General features: G+C 32.3%; 3 protein-coding genes across 3 annotated transcripts in view; 1 reads left to right on the top strand and 2 right to left on the bottom strand.

The window, feature by feature from the left end:
- The window catches only part of LOC148227455 (cytochrome b5 reductase 4), a 128,285-nt gene that overhangs the window by 14,882 nt on the left and 88,865 nt on the right, over positions 1-24,538 (top strand). The window contains exon 3 of the mRNA XM_088201482.1: positions 4,666-4,841. Within this exon, the coding sequence (XP_088057608.1) occupies positions 4,670-4,841 (172 nt within the window). The 5' untranslated portion in view covers positions 4,666-4,669. The remainder of the gene's footprint in view (positions 1-4,665; positions 4,842-24,538) is intronic.
- Positions 15,542-21,367, bottom strand: LOC148227458 (zonadhesin-like). The gene is made up of 3 exons (XM_088201858.1): positions 20,001-21,367; positions 18,625-19,901; positions 15,542-16,453 (listed from the first exon to the last, which is right to left on the bottom strand). Exons 1-3 carry the CDS (start codon positions 21,331-21,333, stop codon positions 15,662-15,664), a joined length of 3,402 nt encoding a protein of 1,133 aa, XP_088057984.1. The 5' UTR covers positions 21,334-21,367; the 3' UTR covers positions 15,542-15,661.
- Positions 21,714-24,538, bottom strand: part of LOC148227457 (zonadhesin-like) — a 34,378-nt gene continuing 31,553 nt past the window's right edge. Inside the window, exon 2 of the mRNA XM_088201857.1 lies at positions 21,714-23,005. Within this exon, the coding sequence (XP_088057983.1) occupies positions 21,714-23,005 (1,292 nt within the window). The remainder of the gene's footprint in view (positions 23,006-24,538) is intronic.

Genomic DNA, 24,538 nt, shown 5'->3' with positions numbered 1-24,538 from the left:
TGGCCAACTGATCAAAAGAAACTATCTGACCTGATTGAATTTTGCGTTGTCAAAGGAATATATGTAAAACGAATTCTAGCTGAATCACCGTTCGAGCTGTCATCAGACCATTCGACAATAATAGTAAAATTACATACGAATTTTATTTACAAACAACAAACTCCAACTTAATATAATTATAAAACTGATTGGGATTTGTTCAGTGTTCGTAAGCTACGCAAAAATTGGCAACACTCAAGATAACCAAGCGACTAAACAAAATTTAATAAAGCCGTTAAAGAACTCGAGGCTCTATTAGACAACTTAAACAATGATTCAATTAAAAATTACTCGAAGAACCTGTCAGCCTCAAAAAGCAACGACTACACGTCGTGAAAAGCTATGAAGAAGCTAAAGCAACCCACAACATGCTTGCCGCCAATTAGAATCGGAAATAATAAATGTGCTAGAAGTGATAATGAAAAGGCCGATACTGATATTCACATTATACAATACTGCGACAGATATTACAATAGATGCAAAGGAAATTGCAGATTATCTAAAAGCACCCCCACCCCTTCAAGCGAGTCCAATAATTAAGAGATTTAAAGTAAAAGAAATAAAACAAATAATGTTAACCGACACAAATCCAAAGAAAGCGCCGGTGTCAGGAAAATTACTAAAAGAATTATCGGAAATAGGAATGAATATTATCACAATTATATTTAACGCCATATTAACGCTGAAATATTTTCCTTCGTTCTGGAAAGTAGCAGATGTAATAGTTATACAAAAACTAGGAAAACCGATCGAATAAATAACGTCGTATAAACCGATAAGTATGTTAGTACCTGTGTTGTCAAAAATATTCGAAAAACTTTTACTTCAACGAATAAACCCAATAATTTAAGAGAAAATAATTATTTCAGATCACAAATTCGGATTCAGAAATCGCCAAAAAAACTTATAAGATATTAGAATCCTAAATAAGAGATAGATACTTTCGCGTGAAATTCAACGCGGAGTGCACGGAGCTGAAAGAAATCCGGTGTTCCACAGGGAAGTGTATTGGGACCTGTACTCTATCTAATATATACAGCTGATCTTCCAAAGATAGGTTCAGCAACAATAGCGACATTTGCGGACGATTCAGTTGTGATCGCTTCTCATCATGACCCATTGAAAGCGTCAGAAAACCTCCAGAGAAATCTTCATGGAATCGAATAATGGATGAAAACTTGGAGTATGAAACCAAATACGACAATAGAAGAGATCGAATAACTGGGAGTATATCTGGACTGTCTGATCTGTCGGAAACATATCTTTAATGAAAGGAAACAACTTAGGATTCAACTGAGAAAAAATCGCTGCATGATGGGAAGAAGATCTCAGATGACACTGGGAAACAAGTTACTAATGTACAAGTATAATATATTATAAAACCAGTATGGACGTACGGAATTCAACTTTGGGGCCTGTGCTTCCACCATCGCAATCATCCAGAAATTCCAAAACAAGGTTCTACGAATGATAGTCGACGCTCCCTGGTATGTTCCCATTTCCTAATGACGCAATACATAACGACCTTAACATATAATTCATAAAATATGAAATAACGAACAAATACACGACATACAGAGTCAGACTAAAACTCCACCCAAACGAAATGGCAACCGAACTACTTGACTAGATATGACGACACCAGACGACTTGAGCGATTTAGATATAAAATAAATAAAAGCTAAAAGCAACTGCATATTTTTAATATAACTTCTAAAATTGGTTTGTGATGAGTAACAATCAGTCAATCGATAACGCTAATAGCATTGGCACACAGCAAACATGTTTCGGTAACAACTTTATCAACTTTAAATAATTTAGGATTGTAAATACGAGTTCAATAAATATACTTTTATGTTTTATAATTTATTTATATAATTTATAAAAATAAATTATAAAACATAACATTTTTAAAACTTTTATGTTTTATAATTTATAATTGGTGACCGAGTGGTGTGACTTTTGCAGCATGATTGATGTTTTTCGAAAGTTTGCATGGCTATTGTGCAATTGTGAATATTCTGTCAAATAAAATCTGTTTATTTCTGTAAACTAAATTATTTTCGGTTGTAAACTAAGTTATTATCTAAATTATTTAAATTTATATTTGATAGATTAAAATTATAGATATTATATAATTAAAATTCTGATCGACCATCACAGATTAAGATTTCATAGATTCTTCTGATCTTGCGGATAAATATTGTGATAAATAATTAAAAAAAATTGAGCTAGCTCACGCATAATATCATATATTGATCGTAAGCTGTAATAATTGTAATGATTAATAATATATTGTAGATAGCACTGATTTATAGATATGGTTAGCAATCCAGTGTCTCACTAACTACTTAGTAGTTGTAACATAATTGGCGTCTGTCTGGTAATATATTTTATTAATTATAAACTAGTTTTATAGCTTACAACCAATATATGTTACTATTTACTGAGATAATATTTATTAGAAGTGTTTTTTTTAAATAACAATTTATTTCTACTGTGAGAATCTAACTCGTTGTTATTAGTTTAGCACCTTAGAAATTACGCTATTCTAGTCTTATTTTAATTTAGAGATTTTCTTGTTGATCTATAAAATATTTTTTCATGCGGCATTTACATTTTTTTTTATCACTGTAGGAACTGATTTAAGTTGTCTCCTCTGGTGTCGCGCGGTTTTCTGGCAATACTGCGATAGCGGGGACAAGCACTGGATTTTCTAATATTTTTTGTGGGTTTTTTAATCATAACGATATTATTACTATATAATTATTTAACAGAAAATAAATCTTATGCAGCGGCTTAACTCCATCGCATTACCAACCCAGCGACCACCCACTCGTCAAATCATATTTATCAGAATCCTTATCTTCTTAATCCGTGTAAAATTCAGCTGTACTATATTTTTTTGTAGAGTACGCTGATCACAGCTTTATGTAACCCGTTATTCAAATAAATTCGTTTTCCACTAGCCTTTCACGTCCAAATTTTAATAGTTTAAGTACAACGTCGATTCAAACTGGTAAATTTATCGAATACAGTGAAATCTCTTTATAACGAATACCGAAATAACGAAATTCTCAGTATAACGAATCTTCAATTTGTCCCCGAAATACTTTCATACAAAATGTTTTCATTGTAACGAAGACTGATCTCAGAATAACGAAATATTTTGCTCCGAATTTAAGAATGACGTCACAACCTGACACAATATTTCTTCGAATTCCGTTCGTCCTTGAGTTGGCGTTTAAAAAAATCCAAACTTTTCTTATAAAACATTTTTTTAACAAATTATATTGTATCCTTAAAAATGGATAAAAAAAAGTTTTGTCAATTTTGTAAGAGGTTATTTTGATGCTGTAGTAATATGGTAATTTAAAATAAAAAAAGATGTCATTTTCCTTACATTTAATATAACAAATTTTTTTATTCGGTCCCTAGAGATTCGCTATACTGAGATTTCACTGTATTAAACTAAATTTTATTTTCTTATCACTTTAAAATATGAAAAATCATTAAAATATTTAGAAAATCTATATTAAATGTAATTAATGTTACATGCGTCAGCCTAATGTATTTCAAGGGGGTAATCACAATCAACACATACAATAAATTATCAGTCTGTAAATCACTTTATTGATTAAAAACCATTATTATAGCTAACAATCAATATATTTCAATATGTAAACTCGTTACTCATCATGATTTATATGAATGAAATTAGGAAAATCTAATCTGTGATGATCGATTGAAATTATGAATTTATAATAATCACTAATTTCTATACACAATGATACACAATGACAATTATTGAAAAGCGCTAAGGTTTATTTGTGATTAGAACCCATGTCTTTGGTTATTAGGCATCGACTTATTTACTCTTCTACGTACTTTAAATCAGAATTGTTTTCAATGCTGACATTTTTTGTACTTAAGCATGAAATAGAAAGTTTGACTATCCTTCAAATATTATCATAAAAAATATTCTATTATTTATCATTGATTTTATAATTATTATGTTTTAAATTAATATATAGATTTAATGTAAAGCTTGCCATGCATATAGATATCATTTATTTATTTATTACAAATCTGACCATTATGATTTGACAGATTTCTCCAATGCGTCATGATGGAAATTATACGAGAAAATATATAGATACAAATTACCAAAAGATTATAGATTTTAGTTTATTAATTTTAATTCGTAATGTTGGTAATATTAATTAGTATACAATTTATCTCAGTTTTAACTTAATTTATTTATTCATAATATTATAACTATTTATAAAATTCCTATTAACGACGCTTTAAAGTGTGACATCTAGTGGTGGTAATACGAGTTATTTCTTTTCATAAGTATATTTATACGATTATGTTTTATAATAATTTTATTAATTCTAATATATTTTTCTCACTCGACGTTAAATTAGTTTCACGCTAAAGCTCTAGATGTCGTTAGTTGATTTTTACCACAAAAGAGACTATTCTTTATATTGTGAATTTAACCACTGAAATGAAAATAATATATTATAAAATATCGGATTTATAGTTTACATAAAAGAGTTATTGTCGGCAATTATTTATTAATTTTATGTCGATTAAAACTATTTTTTTAATTTTATTTAGAGCCATGAAGAATACGTCCAAGATCAATTTACACCTGCCCCGTAGTCTGAGTCCTTCTAAATATAAATCAAGGACTAAATCGCCTACCCCTTCTGCTGATCCAGCCGCTCCACGAGGTGACTCTACAAAATTACAACCGGGAACTGCCGGAATGACAGCTTCCGGATCAGCCACAGGTAAGTTTTTATCACGATTTAATCAAGTTCCAGATTTTACCGAAATTAATCTTTTTACCAAAAATATGACATATATTAGCATTCTTTTATTTTTAAAAACCAAATATAAAAGTGGTATTTTAAGCTGCAAAGTTTCTCCCCGTGCTATGGTTACAATTTCACATATTTTTTATCAAATTATTAAAATGTGAACTGTGGTGTATTTTATAGGACCCGAAATAACCTTTCGAAAACATGAAATGAGAGTTCTTTAGTTCCGTATTTTTTCAAATACAATAAAATTTACGCGTTTTATACTTATACAAATAATAAAATTATAAAGTGCACCATAAAAAAAATAAAAACCAACTTGGACATCGATTGTTTTTAGATATGTTTTATCTAAAAACAGTACATGTCCACTGTTTGAGTAAAAACGCTATTACACAGCTAAATAATGTTTAAAAAATCATCACTGATTTGTACACCTTCACTGCTGTGTTTGATAACTTTAATAAAAAGTCATTAGTTTATTTAATGTTTATAAAAAAATATTTAGTGATTTTGTTGAGATATCTTTGAGGTTAAAGTTTCTGTTTGATTTGTATACGATAATTGTCGTAGGTTTTATTAAATTTCCATAAAACTTTTTTAAAAACTTGCCCTTGTAAACATATTGGCTTCATTACCTAGCATGATCTGCCATCTTGTTCAAAAAAGCAGCTTTTCAAAATAAAAAAAGGATCATACAGAAAAGAGTCAAAAATATTTTATAATATACCTATTTATAAAATAAAAAATAACTTAAAATTTATTTTAATGCGTTTCTGAATATATTTTTAATTTTACGAGTTTAATTAGGGAATTATTGTAACTGAAGTTTCTTAAAACAGTTAAGATGAATAAGGAATGAAGCCGATTGATAACCATTCGTATAATAGTCTAACTCCAACTCCATATTATCATCCCTTTTGTGAAAGATGGTTTTAAGGCCTGTTGTTTGGGTGACCGTTCGATACTTGCAAAGAATAACTCAAACAATGATTATTCAATGCGAGACTTAAGGATTTAAGAAGTTTTTGTGGTAATTAATGACTTTTGTAAATGCTATTGTAAAATTCTGGGTGTTCTGTCGATTTCTTAAGTCAGTTAGAAAAAAACATTGTCGTTTTGATTATTTATACAATCCTTGTTGAAACATCTACTTTAAATATTTTTAACTCTTTTATTTAATCCTAGTTAAACCAAAGCAAACAATATTATGCTATTAATCTGTTTTTTGTTGGTTATTTTAAATATCGATTTCATGGCGTCCAATTGATTATTTGGTAATGTTAATCCCTTTAGCATATAATATAACAAATAAAAGTACTATTTGTGATAATTTTTATAGAAAAATCATCTTTAGTGTTAAATATTTTTTTTAATTCAATTTGATGTTGATGCTTAACTTATTTTCATTTTTTGGAACCAACCGAGCATTTGGAATTTGTGGATTCTTCAGTTTCATTATCGTTGTATGTATTTAGTAGTCAGTTAGAAAGTATAAGAAGAAAATAATGCATTCAATCGAAGTTCAGTTCAAACTAATATTGGATATTTATCTACTGAAACGGCAAGCCATATAGATTTTGTACTAGAAGCAGTGCCTTTAGTAACTAATCACATTGAAAATCTATCAGCTCTATCTCCGATAAAGGCACACCTTGGTGAACATTTTCAAATTGAGACATCAAAAGGGACATCTTGGTGAAAATTGAGATAATTTTTCAACATTAATTTTCATAAAAGGAGTCGAAACAAACTGCGAAAGTAATTCGATCTTATTAACAGAAAAAACCGTTGTTCAGACTATACTCTTAATTGTACAGGCAGCTGAGCATGATTTTTTTAAATTGTACGTCTTGTTGGCTTCTTTTTCTAGCATCTCCTTCAAACAAGGAAAGTTTGACTTCTCATTTGCTCAAATTATTCTTCCAGAATTTAAGTTTGATGTAAAATGATTTTACATTTTAGATCGTTTTTCCTAAGTACTCAGTTCGTTGAGTTTTTCTGTGATTTCCACAAGAAAGGCAACATCCTGCAACCAATTAGTCTCTTCAAGTTCTGGAAAAATTATATTATGTTCCTTAAAAAAAAAACAGCTAATGTCAAAACGACGAAAAATTTTTAATTTACTCAGTCAACGTACTTCTGTATGAAGAATAAATTCTCCATACTTGCAATTTAGCTCATCTGTTAAGGTCATAAATAATCGTCTTTGAAGAGTATGAAACCTCACTCGGTTAATTAATTCAACAACAAGTTTTATTATATTGTTTCGTGAATTTAGATATTTTGCACACAGTGATTGCTGATGAATAACGCAGTGAAGAAAACATGGAAAAATTTCATCTTTACGGCATAAATTAATAAAACCCTTAACACCAGTAAAAGCTAGAGCCCCATAGGTTTATTTACCCACGAGTTTCTGAATAGGTATGTTTTCAGATATAAAAACTTTTCTTTTTTTTTAAATATATTTATTAGCCGGTAGTATGATTTTTTGATTAAATATTTTTTATAAGATCTTATTTTATTCACAATAAAATTATTGAATATCATTCTTACAAATATTGCTAACTGTGTAGTATCAATTATATCTGTAGACTTGGAGTGAAAATTACAAAAACATTCCAAACCATCTTTTAACTAGTAATAACCATCCTTAGACATTACTTTAATTCTCCTAGTAATTGCTTTAACCGAAAGTTGTAGGGATTTGATTGGATATAATATGTCTGACTCGTTTTTAAAATTGTCAAATAATGCATCTGCTGCTTCTAGAATAGCTTTTTTTTTATCATGTCACCGTCTTTATAAGGTTTTTTTAGCAATGATCTAAGAAACGCAATATCATCCAAAAGTGAAAGTCTTGTTTTTATCAGTCACTTTTTAAAAAACTGACTGTTGACAACTTAGCTTATTTTTTATTGTCTCACCTTCTCTTTCCTTATTGTTGTGTACAAAGAAAAATCTTTGTTTATAAAAGCGTAAACGATATAAAATTTTTGTTTATATCGTTTACCCTTCCATGTACTCCAACGTTTTGCATATTCTTTAACTAATACTGTGTAAGAGATATCTACTGTAATTAGAAATCTATTCACTGCTTATTTATTTGAATTTAATACTCTTTAGCACTCCACGATTCAGCGTAATTTATAACACGAAATTTGACATTTGTCGATAAATTCCCTGCAATCAAGACATGCAAAAAATCTTTTATTGATTACAACTATAAAATATTCAAATATATATTTTTAAAATAATAGTGCTCCACAAAAAATACACATAATATACAAAATAATAAATTTAATAAAAATGTTAGGTATTACAATATAATGATATTATTTAAAGTATATAATACACTTAAATATAATTTAATTTATGTTTAATAATATTTTATACATAACCGGGCCTAGCATATTTAGTGCCCCAGGCAAAAACTAAGTTGCTTTCCCCCCCTCACACACATTGCCAACACATATCGTTTAGAACATGATAGTATTCAAAATAGTAGTATGATTATTCTTTTAATAGACAGTTATTTTTCTTTTGAGGGCTGCCTTTCTTTGCTTAATCAAGACTGAAATGTGAATTCAAACATTTATTTTATCTGATTTGGTTAAGCGTACTAACCGGTTCATTTAGTGATGGTGACCAACTGGTGAGAGCCCGCCAAAACATCAGTTTTCGCTGGCTGTTCGATACACATATGTAGGTGTACAGTAAGGCAGCATTTTCGAAGATTTATGTCATGCAAATCTGACGTTAACGCATATTACGATATCATTTTGAACTACAAAGGAAGGAATTAAACAAATTTATCTTAGGCTCTGTTTGATCATTTTTTTAGACAAGTGCTAATTTGCTGTTTAGTTTTAGTTTTTTTAGTAATTAAAAAAATAAAATATGCAAAAACTGATTTTATTAAAATAAATATAATCAGTTTAAATAAAAAAATCTGCATCATATTTCTGAGGAAAAAAATGCTTAACATGATTTTTATTGATTAAAATTCTGTTTGAATATATTTTAATCAGCGCTTTTATATCGTATCGTAATATCGGTAAGGATAGCTATCATATTTTTAATGCAGACAAACTATATTGCAATATACGAGATGCGACATCTATCTGTACTTATTCTTCCGCCTATTTTCCCCTGAGAGAAATATTTTGGACTTGACTGAACATGTGAATATTTTGTTTGTAGTATGTCGTTGGACCAATTGTCGTGTGAACCATTTGTTGGCTGGAGCGTTAGTAGGCTAGATCTTACAGAACCTATTTTTTACTACATAACCAATTATAATAAACTGTTTTATTATTAAGATGATTATAAAATAAAAACCGTTTTAATTTCTGTTATGTATCTTTATTTATGATGTGTGTATGTAATTTGAACAATAGTTTTATTATTTTGAAATTATTTTTATTTATTATTTATTACCCTTGTCCAATTATAAATATCCATAGAAAAAATAGGTGGTGCCCACGGCCCTACCGATATTTTAGAATGCGCTCTAGCAATGTTGGCAATTCTCACTCCCTGATGTAGAACATTGACTATTTTTAACACATTTGCCTAACCCCGTGTCATACGAATGTCCACAGTTGCATATACATGCATAAGCACCAGCTGTACAATAACAAGGTGGAGGAACAGCGAGTGCACAAGTAGCCGGACATGTGGCTGGACAAATTCCAACTGTTGCTCTCGGATCAGTAGGACACGTTCGTTTGGGGCAGGCACTGAATGGAACACATTGACCCTTACAGTTTCGAACAAATCCAGCGTTGCACCAACAGCCTGGTACGGCAGTAGCAGTGCAAGCAACAGTACTTAAGACGTTGCTGCAGGTTTTTTCTGCGCATGGTGCTGCTGTTCCATATGTCTCGTTCTCACAGCATTTATTGCAGTTTCCTGATACAACACATTTATTTTTGTAATTTTTTGAGAAACCTGGTTTACATATGCATCCTCCTTTTAAACAACCAGTAGTAGGACAAGTTGGATTCGGCGTTGTAATGCAGGCGGCAGGTGCGGTAATACCAGTGCAATAGGTTGAGCAGAGATATTTTCCGCACGGAGTCCAATAAGCGTTCTTGTCTCCACCGCATCCTTCTTTGCAGTTTATCGGAGCGACGCATTGACCATCACAGTCCTTTAGGGTACCATCATCACAGACGAGTTTTTTACAAGGGGGCTTCCCATTGCAGACTTCCTTAAATTGTGGCATGCTGCACGTGTTTTCGCATCCATCGGAGAGTTTCCATGTTGCATTAGGATAGCATTTTTTTGGACTACGTTCATGCGATGATGAGCTGGCTTCAGCTAAGTAGATCGCCGAGGCAAACAACCACAAAAACGTTACTAGACCTCTCATTATTTTGCCGAATACGTTACGAACCGTACGCAATCGACAATGAAAATGAACGTACCTGGTCTATTTCACTCGCGGCTTATATACCCGTGCTTTCTTTGTGAAATTATTTATATTATTGGTTCAAGTGTGTAAATTTGTGAATATTGAAAATAAGTTTTGTTGATTCACAAACATTAATACACGAGTTTATATACTCATACTAATACCATGCAATAAATTGTGTGCTATTAGTATGTTATATAATAGAATAAATTTGAGTTGATATTTTTAAATGACTTCAAAAAAATAAAATAATTAAATATTTATAGCAACAGTATATATAATGGGATTTTTTTATGGAATATTTACCTATTTTTTTCGAAACTCTGCCGCATTAAATCAATGATAATAGATTGAGAAATATTATTTAATATTATAATTATTATTAATTCGTTAAATTATTTACATTCAATTGAGACAGGTATTTTTAATGATTAACTATAATATATATTCTTTTAGCCCTTCATATCATAACATTATTCATTAATGTTGTTAATTAATATTACTGAATAATTCAAAATGCATTTTTATTGAAGCAATTGCGTCTGTAGACAAAATATCATATTCGCAGCGGTAAAATCAGCAAACGTCAAACTGTGGATCGTTTATCAATAAAAAAAAATTGCACTGAAAAAAATTCTGTGACACACTGTGCTACTTAAAAGATTGAGATCATTTTAGCGCCAAATATTTGTGGCAAAATTTTTTAGGTAAGTTAGGGATTGATAAATATGCGTAGGAAAAGCGACAAATGGTGATGGTCAACGTTCCCTAAGCAGCCGTGCAGTTAGCAAAAACTATCACGCACTCCAAAAATTATCAAAACAAAAATGTACTATTTGAATTTTCAAAAAAAAACAAAAAATAAATTTAAAAATAACAACAAATGCGAATGTTGAGTAATCAATGCATACTCACCATTAATTTCTAGTCAATCGCATAAATGAGGTCGAAACTCGAGAGTGTAAAAACGTGAGAAAAGAGTGAGACAATTGCTCGTCCTTGCGCCCTGCTTCCAAGCAGGAACGTCCCGTGGGTATAGTTCCGACTTCTGAAGAGCGGCAAATGATCACAGAACAAGTTTTAAAAATGTCAAAATATTCTTAGCACACGAATTTAGTTTACAATATGTTGCATTAAATGACATGCATTTTTCTGGCCAAATTCAAGGAGAGAATCAAATGCTCCCACCTGTCCCTCCTTCCTAAATTACGTCCCACCTGCCCCTCCCCCTAAATGACGTCCCTGTTTTGAATTCACGGCGAAAACAATAAAATCGTGATGTTGCAGGGGCAACATTCATAATACTTTTCATAACAATATTACGACTTACAATAAGTGAGAATATGAACTAAACAGAATTTTGATAAATAGAAAACGGCGCTGACACGATTTTATTGATTTTGACGTGAATTTTTGACTTCTGAGAAGTGATAATCCTATTGATTAAAATTCTGTTTGAATATATTTTAATCAGCGCTTTTATATCGTATCGTAATATCGGTAAGGATAGCTATCATATTTTTAATGCAGACAAACTATATTGCAATATACGAGATGCGACATCTATCTGTACTTATTCTTCCGCCTATTTTCCCCTGAGAGAAATATTTTGGACTTGACTGAACATGTGAATATTTTGTTTGTAGTATGTCGTTGGACCAATTGTCGTGTGAACCATTTGTTGGCTGGAGCGTTAGTCGGCTAGATCTTACAGAACATATTTTTTACTACATAACCAATTATAATAAACTGTTTTATTATTAAGATGATTATAAAATAAAAACCGTTTTAATTTCTGTTATGTATCTTTATTTATGATGTGTGTATGTAATTTGAACAATAGTTTTATTATTTTGAAATTATTTTTATTTATTATTTATTACCCTTGTCCAATTATAAATATCCATAGAAAAAATAGGTGGTGCCCACGGCACTACCGATATTTTAGAATGCGCTCTAGCAAAGTTTGGAATTCCCATTCCCTGATGTAGAACATTGACTCTTTTTAACACATTTGCCTAACCCCGTGTCATACGAATGTCCACAGTTGCATATACATGCATAAGCACCAGCTGTACAATAACAAGGTGGAGTAACAGCGAGTGCACAAGTAGCCGGACATGTGGCTGGACAAATTCCAACTGTTGCTCTCGGATCAGTAGGACACGTTCGTTTGGGGCAGGCACTGAATGGAACACATTGACCCTTACAGTTTCGAACAAATCCAGCGTTGCACCAACAGCCTGGTACGGCAGTAGCAGTGCAAGCAACAGTACTTAAGACGTTGCTGCAGGTTTTTTCTGCGCATGGTGCTGCTGTTCCATATGTCTCGTTCTCACAGCATTTATTGCAGTTTCCTGATACAACACATTTATTTTTGTAATTTTTTGAGAAACCTGGTTTACATATGCATCCTCCTTTTAAACAACCAGTAGTAGGACAAGTTGGATTCGCCGTTGTAATGCAGGCGGTAGGTACGGTAATACCAGCGCAATAGGTTGAGCAGAGATATTTTCCGCACGGAGTCCAATAAGCGTTCTTGTCTCCACCGCATCCTTCTTTGCAGTTTATCGGAGCGACGCATTGACCATCACAGTCCTTCAGGGTACCATCATCACAGACGAGTTTTTTACAAGGGGGCTTCCCATTGCAGACTTCCTTAAATTGTGGCATGCTGCACGTGTTTTCGCATCCATCGGAGAGTTTCCATGTTGCATTAGGATAGCATTTTTTTGGACTACGTTCATGCGATGATGAGCTGGCTTCAGCCAAGTAGATCGCCGAAGCAAACAACCACAAAAACGTTACTAGACCTCTCATTATTTTGCCGAATACGTTACGAACCGTACGCAATCCACAATGAAAATGAACGTACCTTGTCCATTTCACTTGCGGCTTATATACCCGTGCTTTCTTTGCAAAATTATGTATATTATTGGTTCAAGTGTGTAAATATGTGAATATTGAAAATATGTTTTGTTGATTCACAAACATTATATATGCTAATCGGCCCTTGTATATCGTATCGTAATATCGGTAAGGATAGCTATCATATTTTTAATGCAGACAAACTATGCTGCAATATACGAGATGCGAAATCTATCTGTACTTATTCTTCCGGATATTTTTCCCTGAGAAAAAACATTTTGGATTTGATCTAATGAAAGTTCTAAAACTATAATTAGTTTTAGAACTTTCATTCTTTTTGCCTTTTTCTGAAGTTACAAGAAAAAAATGGATTCAAATTAATGAAAATAGCAGTTTGTGAATTATCATTTTAAGTTTTCTTGAGTTTAAATCCCAAAAAAAATTATTTACGTAAAACATTAGAAGAATATACCTATTTTAAGTTTTTAATTAATGAAAAATACAAATCTGGCTGTGTAGAAACATTCAATGACTTAATAATGTATGCTGTATGATATGAAAAATTTAAGGGAATTTCTGTTCTTTACTATATTTGTAGAATACATAATGTGAACGTGGATTTAGCTTAACTATTTAAGTAGTATACACATAGAAGTAAGTTAATTGTATGTAATTTTCAATAACTATTTATATTGTTATTTATTTATTATTATTTTATACTGCACTTACAGTAAATTAAAACATATCAGTGATTCTCTACGTTTTATCACTTTGGTTTATTTTACTTCTCTTTTGTATTAGTATATTTTAATAATTTATTTTAACACTTTTTTATTATTAAATTTAGTTAATTTATTTTACATATTTATTATATATTATTTGACTTTTGGGATTTTTAAAATCAATACATAGGCTTTCAATATTTTTTATTTTAGTAATATTATATATTTTTGTTATGTTAGTATATATTGGTATTATTTTAATAGAAATTATTTACAATAACTCAAATTTGAAAAAAAGTATCATTTAATTATACTATTTTTTATTTATTATATCTTCAGTTATAATATGTAAATGTATAACAATCTGGGGCACTCAAAACAGGCAAAGCTCAACCACCGTACATGTACGGCGATACACCTCAAAAGGTTAATGAACACTATCAAATCTAAAATACGCAACCATATAAATATTGAACATTTAGACAATTTAATGATAATTAAATCTTGCATATTACAAGAATAAAAGACTCGGATGAAATGTATGAGGTTTGGTTTAATCGTAATGAACGACGTTAAAAACATGAGGTTATAAAAAAAAATATAATTATATTTGAAAGCATTTTTTCAGTTTTGATTTCATATTTTTTTGAGAAAAATAAATTAAACTTGATTTTGTTATTTTAATTATTTTGAGAAATAGCTTTTTATTTTTACGGTTTTTTATCGTTCATAGATTTTTTACTGCTCATTTTTACCATTGAACAATTTTAGATTATGTGTATTGAATTAAAAATTACTAACAACTGTTTTCTTATATTATCGTTTTTTTTGTATACATTTTATATATTAATTACTTATAAAATTGATTGAATAATGCTCATTATATTTTTATAGAATAAATTAAATTAATACATTTTATAATAAATATTCAAATGAAATATTGAAATTTGGTGTAAAATTTATTAAGTTGAAATGACGAAATGCACACATTTGTGCACACGGAATTTAATAGTACAATAGATCTTATGAATAATTAGTGTAATTTTCGTTTAAAATATTGTTTTAACAAATTTTCATTTACTTTTTTTTATAAAATGTTACCAAATCATGTGATTGTTTTTATATTGACTGACTGATTAATTTGAATATTTTGACTTTTAAACAAGAACTATCGATTTCAATATTAAAAAATAAATGTTCATAACATATTTTATGAGATTTCTTGTTACTTTTATCTTTTACTAATAAACCACATGATTTCTTTTTTTTTCTAACCCATTTTTCGAAAAAATACTTTAAAATATTCATGATACGCGCTTGACTCGGAAAATTGTTAAATTGTGATATTAAAAAATATATGAGATCAACATCTCTATTTTCTTTCGGTTTTTCCACTAATTGAAATAATCAATGGGCTACTAATTTAAATCATTTTTATAATTTTGATTAATTTATTAAATTATTTCGCTCGTTGGGAGACGAGCGAAATATTTCAATATATTATTTATTTCATGCGATTGAATAAAATGTCTTATATATGATACTTAATTTTATTTTTAACGTATTACTTGTTAATATGTGCTGCATTTTAAAATGTATTCTTCACTGGGTATCAGTCAATGTTATCGATAAAAAATACGGACATAGGTCAATAAATATTTGTTGTGATGCATTAATTTATGGTTTATAATTTTCAATAATACACAAAAAAAAATTAATCAATGTAAAGTAATTAATATAAAAGATGTGGTGTATACGATGGCGATGCTGATATTGGATCATCCGAGTGGTTGTACTGTAGAAGTACTGGTTGTTTTTGGTGGGCATAAATTCATTGGTACACATGCTCCAGTAGAGTCTCTGGCAAAACCTTCTTTGCAGTTGCATATGTTGACGCAAGTAGCATTGGGAGTGCAAGGATCACTCAAAGTTGCACAAGTAGGCTCGCAACCATATGAACAACTGTAGATTTCTGTGAGAGAATTGCACGATGGACAGTTTTTCGGAAGTATGCATTTTCCGCCTGGTCCAATCACATATCCAGGATTACATTTGCAAGCTGACGGTAGACATATCAACGCGCACGGTGGAGGTTTGTCTTTATTTTCACATGTTAAAGGACAGTTGTTTCCGCAAGGATTTAAAAATGCGTTCGGGTCACCTCCACATCCTAAAGAGCAGTCTGTAGGACGAACGCATTGTCCTTGATCGTTTCTCAAATAATTCGCTACACATACGCATCCAGGTGTGCAATCTGCAGCCACACATCTTGTCATCAAATTAGGTTCAGCGCACGTATTTTCACATCCATTAGCACACAATGTGAATACTTCGTTGGTACCACACGAGTCACAATTATTTGGTGACACGCACACCCCTTTGGTGTTTCTTAGGAGTCCTTGCACACAAACGCATCCAGATATAACGGCTGCGTGATAATTTTGTATTCTGACTGCTGCTTTACACTTAATTTCGTAATTGGGAACTCCCGGTTTCTCGTTCTGAGGACAATTTCTGCAATCAGCGTAATATAGTGGGGATAATAAGAATATTGCACACGTTAAAATTATACATTTTGACATGTATTAAGTCAAATCATGAAGCATACTGATACTTAAAAATACTAACGACATGTTTTAATATATTATTTATTTTTATTATGTCACGATTATTTTAATTTATTATCACGTAACATATGATTATATTGCAATCAAAATGAATAATGGGTTTAGGATGTTTTAAACCAGTCAATGTGAAAATTATTAACTAAGGAAAGGTCTTATTAATTTTAAAAACAAAGCAAAAATCTTGAAATTTTAATTTTAATATATATATATATATATATATATATATATATATATATATATATATATATATATATATATATATATATATATATTTAAATTTCAAGATTTTTGCTGTATGTTTTTAAAATTAATCTCATAGATTAATCGTTAAATCATTGATATTTTTAACATTTTTAACGAATAAATAAAGGGTGTTTTTTTAGAGGCCAATTTGAAAGCTGACAGCTGATTTATGCTCATCTCGGTTTGCCATTTCACCATGAATAGACTTACGCCAGAACAAAGCTTGCAAATTGTGCAAATTTATTTCGAAAATCGTGGTTCAGTTCGCTAAATTTATCGTGCGCTATAAGTCCAGTTTACGGTCGATATAAATGTCCATCCGTACAAGTAATTCGAATAACCATGGATAGTTTTTGCACCACGCATATACACATATATACTCTTAATAATACGCATCCGCAGAGACATCGTACGAAGAAGTTGTGACTGCTGTGGAGCGCAGTATTGAGGATAACCCGAATGAGTCGATTCGCCACTGTGCACAGCAATTGTGTCCATTCACTTTATGGGAGATTTTGTGGAAAGATAAAAAAACACCCTTTAGAATAATGTTATACGCAAAAAATTGCGAGAAATTGGGATGCGAAAACTTATTTATACGGAAAAATATATTAATAAACAAAATATTTACTAGAATTACAGGGTATTGTGATTTATTTTATTCCTATATATTCAATGTGGACTTGTAACTGCCAAATCTTGGATATGCAGTAGAGTGTTTGATATTCAGGCAATATTCAGCTTCCAGTTTATTGTTAAAATGAAGCATGAAAATAATTTAGTGACATTTAAAAATGGAAATAATGCACGAATAGCATTTTTTGCCATTTTTAGTTAGATATCACATTTGTCGTCTAATATAATATATAGACAATCGTCAAGAAGTTTTTAAATTGTCAATTTAAAATTGATGACAGTTTTCCAAACATTACGATTTATTGAGTTTTAATTTTTCTTTACAATCAAAAATACAATCTCAAGTCCTTGAAAATATAAAAAATAGGCAAGTCACTCAATCCTGTTATTGACTAAAAATGCACACCGAACTTTCAAAAATAATTTGGGCTCCAAAATCCGCCCTCGAAAGTCATCGGACATTTTTGCGATGGGCTTCATCTATGCTTTAACTGCTTTAAAATGCATGATTTACGAGCTTCATTTTTGTTGCAAATTGGTTTAATTAGATACTAATTAAATCTGCTTTGATTTTAACAAGCGAGCAGTAAAATTTTTTTAAATTTGAATTAGTTTGGAGTGTTCAATTAATTTTAACGTATTAATTTTAGACATACAAATACAATACTATTGTAAATTACCTTTAATTAAATTAATTAATAAACATTTAATTTTAAATATTATTTAATGGATATTTTGAATTAAATAATTTAATAATCATTAAATACTACAAGCATGTCAGTAAATATAACTTATTTAGTTAACTGACGAACTTAATTTGTGGTTAAAACTTGTTTGCATCTGAAACAATAAATGTAACACTGTGTATTTTTTAGTTCTTGGAAATTAAGTTCTACAGAAAAAATAAAGTAAGTTCACTTTTTATTGTAACAAAATATATATACTTTTTAACATTCTTAACATTTTTTCTTATTTACGAATTTTGGTATGACGTATCTAATATGTCTAGAATTTGAAACACCTAAATCTACACGAAAACCCACACAATTTAAATATTAACATAAATAAAAGAGAAAATTATACAAAAAACATATAATTTAAAAATAATACGCTGTTTAAAGCGTCGTTAAATAAGTACGCATTGTCCACTTGTTTAAATACGTAAATATGGTAGAAATAAGTATCATTATGGTATTTTATTTACATACATATACAAAAGTTATTATCGAATTTTAAGATCTCTTACAACAAGAAGCTAATGGTATGCACGTGTTGTCAGTAATGGATTTTTTAACGAATCCTTTCTTACACTGGCAACCGTATTTCATACATTTTACCTTGCATGGCGAAAATTCTGGGTGTTCGCATGTTCCTCCCGGGCATGGATTCGGGCAGGATACTAGTTCCGAATTAGTATCCTTGCAGCAAGTTGTTGCAGCTACGCATCGGCCCTTTTCGTTTCTAACATAATCATCTTGACATCTACACCCTGGATTGCATTTTAAAATTGGACAAACGTCAGGGCCTGAAAAATATGTGGAACAATTCATATCTGGTGCTGGACATTTGTCATAAACTTCGTTTTTTGCACACGTCGGACATTTGCTTTGCAAAATGCATTTTCCATCGTAACCGATCACGTAACCTGGCTTGCATTTGCATCCGTTCACAATGCATATAGCTAGACAAATCCTCGGTTCGGTGCTGTCTTTATTTTCGCAAGTCGTCGGACAAGGATCTCCGCAAGGTACCACTATAGCATTTGGATCGGTGGGACATTGCTTCGGCGGGCATTGGGCGACCGGGATGCATACTCCACAATTATCTCTCGCAAATCCGTCTTTGCAATAACACATCTCAGTGCATTTGATGTTTACAATTGGACACTGCTCTCCTAGAGTAGCGCAAGTGGTGTCACATGCTGAACCGCAATTGAAGAATTCATTCACGCCGCATTTTGGACAATTTTCTGGTAATATACACTTCCCCCTGTAATCTTTGACGTAGTCCGGCTTGCATTTACATCCTCCTCCGGACAAGCAAAACATCGGACAGGCTCTCGGTCCTTCGTCTTTGTTTTCGCAAGTAGTGGGACAGGTGTCTCCGCAGATGGCGAATTCTGCATTGGGATCGCCGTCGCATGTTCCAGGAATGCATTCTTGAGGTCTGACGCATTTTCCTTCGTCGCTTCTGATATATCCGTCTTTGCATATGCATCCGGCGTTGCATCCAGCTGGAGTGCACCTTGTAATGAGGTCTGGCTCCTTACAAGTATTGACGCATCCTGTATTTCCACACAAATCGAACACTTCGTTTTCTCCGCAAGTGTCGCACTCAATAGCAGGCACGCAAACTCCTTTAGTGTTGCGTAAGTATCCGTCTTTACAGATGCATCCAGATTTGCATACCGCTTTGCATATTTTTGCTACATTAGGTTTTGCGCAAGTATTTTGGCATGCATTGTTTCCGCACTCCGAGTATACTTCGTTGACTGAACAGCAAGGCGTAGAAGCTGTTGATTAAAAATAAATAGTATATGATTATTAGAAGAGTGATAATAAAAAAATTATATTGCTATTTTTTTTAAAGCGAGAATTTATTTTACACTTACGGCATTTCTCCTTTGGAATACAAGTTGGATCTGTATCAGACTTCTTCAAGAATCCTTTTTTGCATTGACAACTAAAAGCGGCTATTCTGATATCGCATTGCTTGAAATCGGGATATGCACATGTTCCTCCACCGCATGGGTTGGGACTAGCTACCAATTCAGAATTGCAGTCTGTGCAACACTTATACGGCAATACGCAAGCTCCATTCGAATCTCTAATGTATTTGTCCTTACATACACATTTCGGTATACATTTGCGATTCAAAATTATCGGACACATCATTCTTATTCCGCTAAAGTAAGATTGGCAATTCAATTCGGGAGAGCAAATGGAAGGGCACGGATCTTCTATTTCGTTCTTACCGCATTTTAAAGGGCACTTGTCAGATGGGATGCATTTTCCGTCCGGGCCTTTTACGAAGCCATCCTTACACTTGCATCCGTTGATTATGCATATTTTCAGACACGGTCTTGGTGTCGCGTCGTCTTTGTTATCGCATGTTACAGGACAAGGATCGCCACAAGGCATCGCAATTGCGTTAGGATCACCTTTGCATTGTTTTATAGGACATTGATCGATTGGAATGCATGTACCTTTATCATCGCGTGCAAAACCATCTTTACAGTAGCACATTTCTACGCACTTTTTGTTAATTATGGTGCAAGCTTCTCCTAAAGTCGCGCAGGTGGTATCGCAAGCTGAGCCGCAGTTAAAAAATTCGTTAACGCCACATTTTTGGCACTGGTTTGGAAGAATGCATTTTCCTCTATAATCTCTAACGAATCCCTTTTTGCATTTGCATGCACCGCTCTGGCAAATAGCTATGCACGCTATTTGATCGTCTTTGTTGTCGCAAGTGATCGGGCAAGGGTCTCCGCATTCGGACCATTCGGCGTTTGGATCACCTCCGCATCCACCTTCACACTTATTTGGCAGCACGCATTCGTTGTTGTCGTTCCTCAAATATCCTGGGTGACAGATACAACCGGCGATTGGCCTCTCTGGCACACATTTTTCCATTTTGTTCGGTTCCTTGCAGGTGTTGACACACTCGGTTTTTCCATATAGATCGAAGATTTCGCATGCTTTGCACGTATCGCATTCGGCGGCGGGTACGCACACATTTTTGGTGTTTCTTAAGTATGTGTTTTTGCAAATACATCCTGGATTACATGCGGCTTTACATCTTGCGGCAATATCGGGATTAGCACATGTATTTTGACACCCGTGGTTTCCACATTCCGAATAAACTTCGTTCTTAGGACAACATGGAGTTACAGTTGCATTAACCGAAAGCGCCAATGCACTCAAGAAGATCAAAAGTATATGCATTTCAACCGAACGACTTCACTAATACTTTGAATATGACGATAGCTCAAGCTCGTTGAATATTTATATTGTTTGAGCAAATCAGTTGTCGCGAATCATTGCAAATAAAAGATAAGCACAAACAAACCCACTATAAATAGGTTATATAATACAATGCTTTATGATTTAGATGATTTGAATATTAATTTTCTAATCCAACTGTGTAAATTTATGTATATAATGGTATTTTGTGATTGATTGACGGTGTCAATCAAATCATTTTTTAGTGTCAATGATAATTATAAATTACTGTCTGGATCGTGATTGAAACTACTTGAATAAAACCATATCGAAAAAAATATATATATAATTTATTTCAAAAATACAATATAAATTTAGTTTGCTCAAGGACAATCGTTTTTCTTAACACATCTAGTATCATATTCAGAAATCTTAACATATCCCGATTTACATTGGCATCCGTATGCTGGGCAAATTTTTTTGCATTTTTTGAACTTTGGGCGTTGACAAGTACCACCAGGGCATGGGTTAGGACAGGCTTTGAACACTGCGTTGGGGTCATCGCAGCAGTTTTCCAGTTTGACGCACTTACCCGTATCTCTCTGTCTGTAAAATCCTGCAGCGCATACGCATCCGGATTTACAACAGTAATATGTCGGCGGGTGACATATCGCCTGCGATCCGTATGTGTCGCAGGAAGGTTCTAGTGGACAAGGCTCAAGGCAAGGTTTATAGACTTCGTTCTCGGGACACGTGTTTGGAGGACAAGTGCTTACATGAATGCATTTTCCGTTCGGCCCTAGCACATATCCGGGTTTGCATTTGCATCCGTTTACTTGACATATGTTCAAGCAAGGAAATGGGCCGACGTGGTCCTTGTTATAGCAGGTCCTGGGGCATGGATCACCGCAAGGAAGTTGAATTGCGTTCGGATCGGTCGGACAATCTTTTGGCGGACATTGCTCTATCGGAATGCACACATTTTCATCGTTCCTAGCGTAGCCCTTTACACAATAGCATTTATTGGTACATCTACTTCTATGTTTTTTACACTCTTGTCCTAGGGTTGCGCAGGCGGTATCGCATGGTGAGCCGCATTGATACACTTCGTTGACTCCGCACTGTGTGCATTGACTAGGAAGGACACATAGTCGGTTAGAATTTTCTACGTATCCATATTTGCATCTGCACCCAGGTCGCTTGCACATTTTATTACACTTGCGTTGTCTATCCATGTTATTGCATCTTATTGGGCAAACGTTTCCGCAAAATGAATATTCCGCGTTGGGATCGCTGCAAGGATTATCTTGGCAACTGTTGGGATGGACGCAGACTCCTATGGAGTTCCTCAAATATCCTTTCTTGCATATGCATCCATGCTTACATTCTGACGGTTTGCAATATTCGCAAAGTTTCGGCTCCTTGCACGTGTTTTGACATTCAAAATCGCAGAGGGTAAATTCCTCATTCTCTTTGCAGACGTTACAGTCTTTTATAAGAACGCAGACATTATCTTCGTTTCTTAAGTATCCGTCCTCGCAAATGCATCCAGACACTATCGGTCCAGTGCATCCTTTCGATTTTTTTGGACGGCGGCAAGTATTTTGACAATTTTCTATGAAAGTCACTGTGTAAACTTCGTGCTCGTCACAAAGCGGAAGCAATGCAATCGATTCTAATATTAAAAACGTTAAGACGAAATAAATTACTTTTATCATTTTAAAATGTGTAAATAAATCGATTTGTACATTAAATGTATTGGACAAGAACATTATATACTTGTATCCTCGTGATGATTATTACAGGAATAGTGCACAATGAAATGTATACGACAATAATAAAAGTCGCACGAAAAACTTTATTTTCTTTTTATCAATCACTTTAATTGATATTTCGTGAGTATCGAAGTTTTATCAACATTCACGATTTTTAAACTTGAGGATTACTCATCAAATCAATGCGTAATATTAAAGTGATTCATTAGAGATAACATAATTTTGTTTTATTAAACCTAAGCAAAAATTTGAGAATCTGAGATACTATTCGATGTTCGATTTGCTTTTACTTTATCTAAAAGGTCTAATTATTACTCACATTACATATTACCATTCTCGATTAAGTTTGGTTCAGAATAAATCATTTCTATCCACGTCTCAGAATTAAAAAATAAATTAAATCAATATATCAGAAAGAAACCAGTATCACGAAACTTTGATAAACTTACTATCAGAAATACAAATATAGACCCGTTCTCAAAAGAGAAATGGAATACATTAGTACAGTGGTATAAGTCGGTGACTAATACCTGAATGACATAGGTTCGAATCCTGTATGGACTTTTGTGATTTTCAATTTCCATCGTGTCTGGGTGATTGGAATTAGTGATTTTTATATAATTATAATTCCGATCGATCATCACAGATTAGGGTTTCCTAGATTTTCCTTACCTCGCGTATGATGATTGTGATAAATAATAAAGATAGCATTGTACTAGGTTGTGCATTGTGACTAGGGATTGCTTCAATCAACTGAGAGAAAAGCAGTCAATACCGGTATTACCGGCATTGACATTATTATTATTTTAATTAATTGCCCGAAAAACTAATCCGAGTACTGCTCGTATGATTCACCATGTTTAATAAGTAGCAAAACAAAGCATTGGAATACATCGGCTACTACTATTTTGATGTAATGAATATTTTAATTACTAATTATTTCATTAAATTATTTTTTCTAAATCTTTATTTTTTAAAACAATAAATCTAGGATTGCTTCTGGATGCCTCCTAAATTTTTATACCAACAGGTAGAACACCACTCCGCAATTTATTCCAATAAAATATATTAATCATTAGTTTTGGTCAGATACGATTATCCGAAGAATTTTTGCGCTAATTTTGTTTCGCACTTCTTCTACTATGACACGAGTTAATGTCCTATAATATGCGTTTTCTATTTGGGAAATGTTTTTATGCGCTGTTATCTTGCCCATGTACCGCCTTCTTTAAGAAGAAGAGGGGCTTGAACTACTGGCCTTTTATTTTTTTAGTGGCCATTAATTTTTCGTTGCTGGGCTTTCAATCGTCTTTTTTTTGTATACTTACATAGTTATAATCTGGTTAGTGTTTGATACTTTAAAATTCTTTTAGTTGAATCCTTAATTTTTATATTAGTTAAGCTTTTTAATATACATGAATTGTGATAACTTC

Source organism: Plectrocnemia conspersa, unplaced genomic scaffold (genome assembly GCF_051122295.1).
Source record: "Plectrocnemia conspersa isolate PC_06_02 unplaced genomic scaffold, ASM5112229v1 ptg000013l, whole genome shotgun sequence".
NCBI classification, from domain to species: Eukaryota; Metazoa; Arthropoda; class Insecta; order Trichoptera; family Polycentropodidae; genus Plectrocnemia; species Plectrocnemia conspersa.
This window is presented reverse-complemented; position numbering and strand designations above follow the sequence as displayed.

What these genes read in the sequence shown, in the direction of transcription:
- LOC148227458 (XM_088201858.1), bottom strand. Translation starts at nt 21,333, where the DNA reads ATGCATATACTTTTGATCTTCTTGAGTGCATTGGCGCTTTCGGTTAAT. An exon ending in TATTCCAAAGGAGAAATGCC is followed by an intron (nt 19,902 to 20,000) that starts GTAAGTGTAAAA and finishes TTTAATCAACAG; the next exon opens with CTTCTACGCCTTGCTGTTCA. An exon ending in CTTCTTGTTGTAAGAGATCT is followed by an intron (nt 16,454 to 18,624) that starts TAAAATTCGATA and finishes ATGTCAAAATGT; the next exon opens with ATAATTTTAACGTGTGCAAT.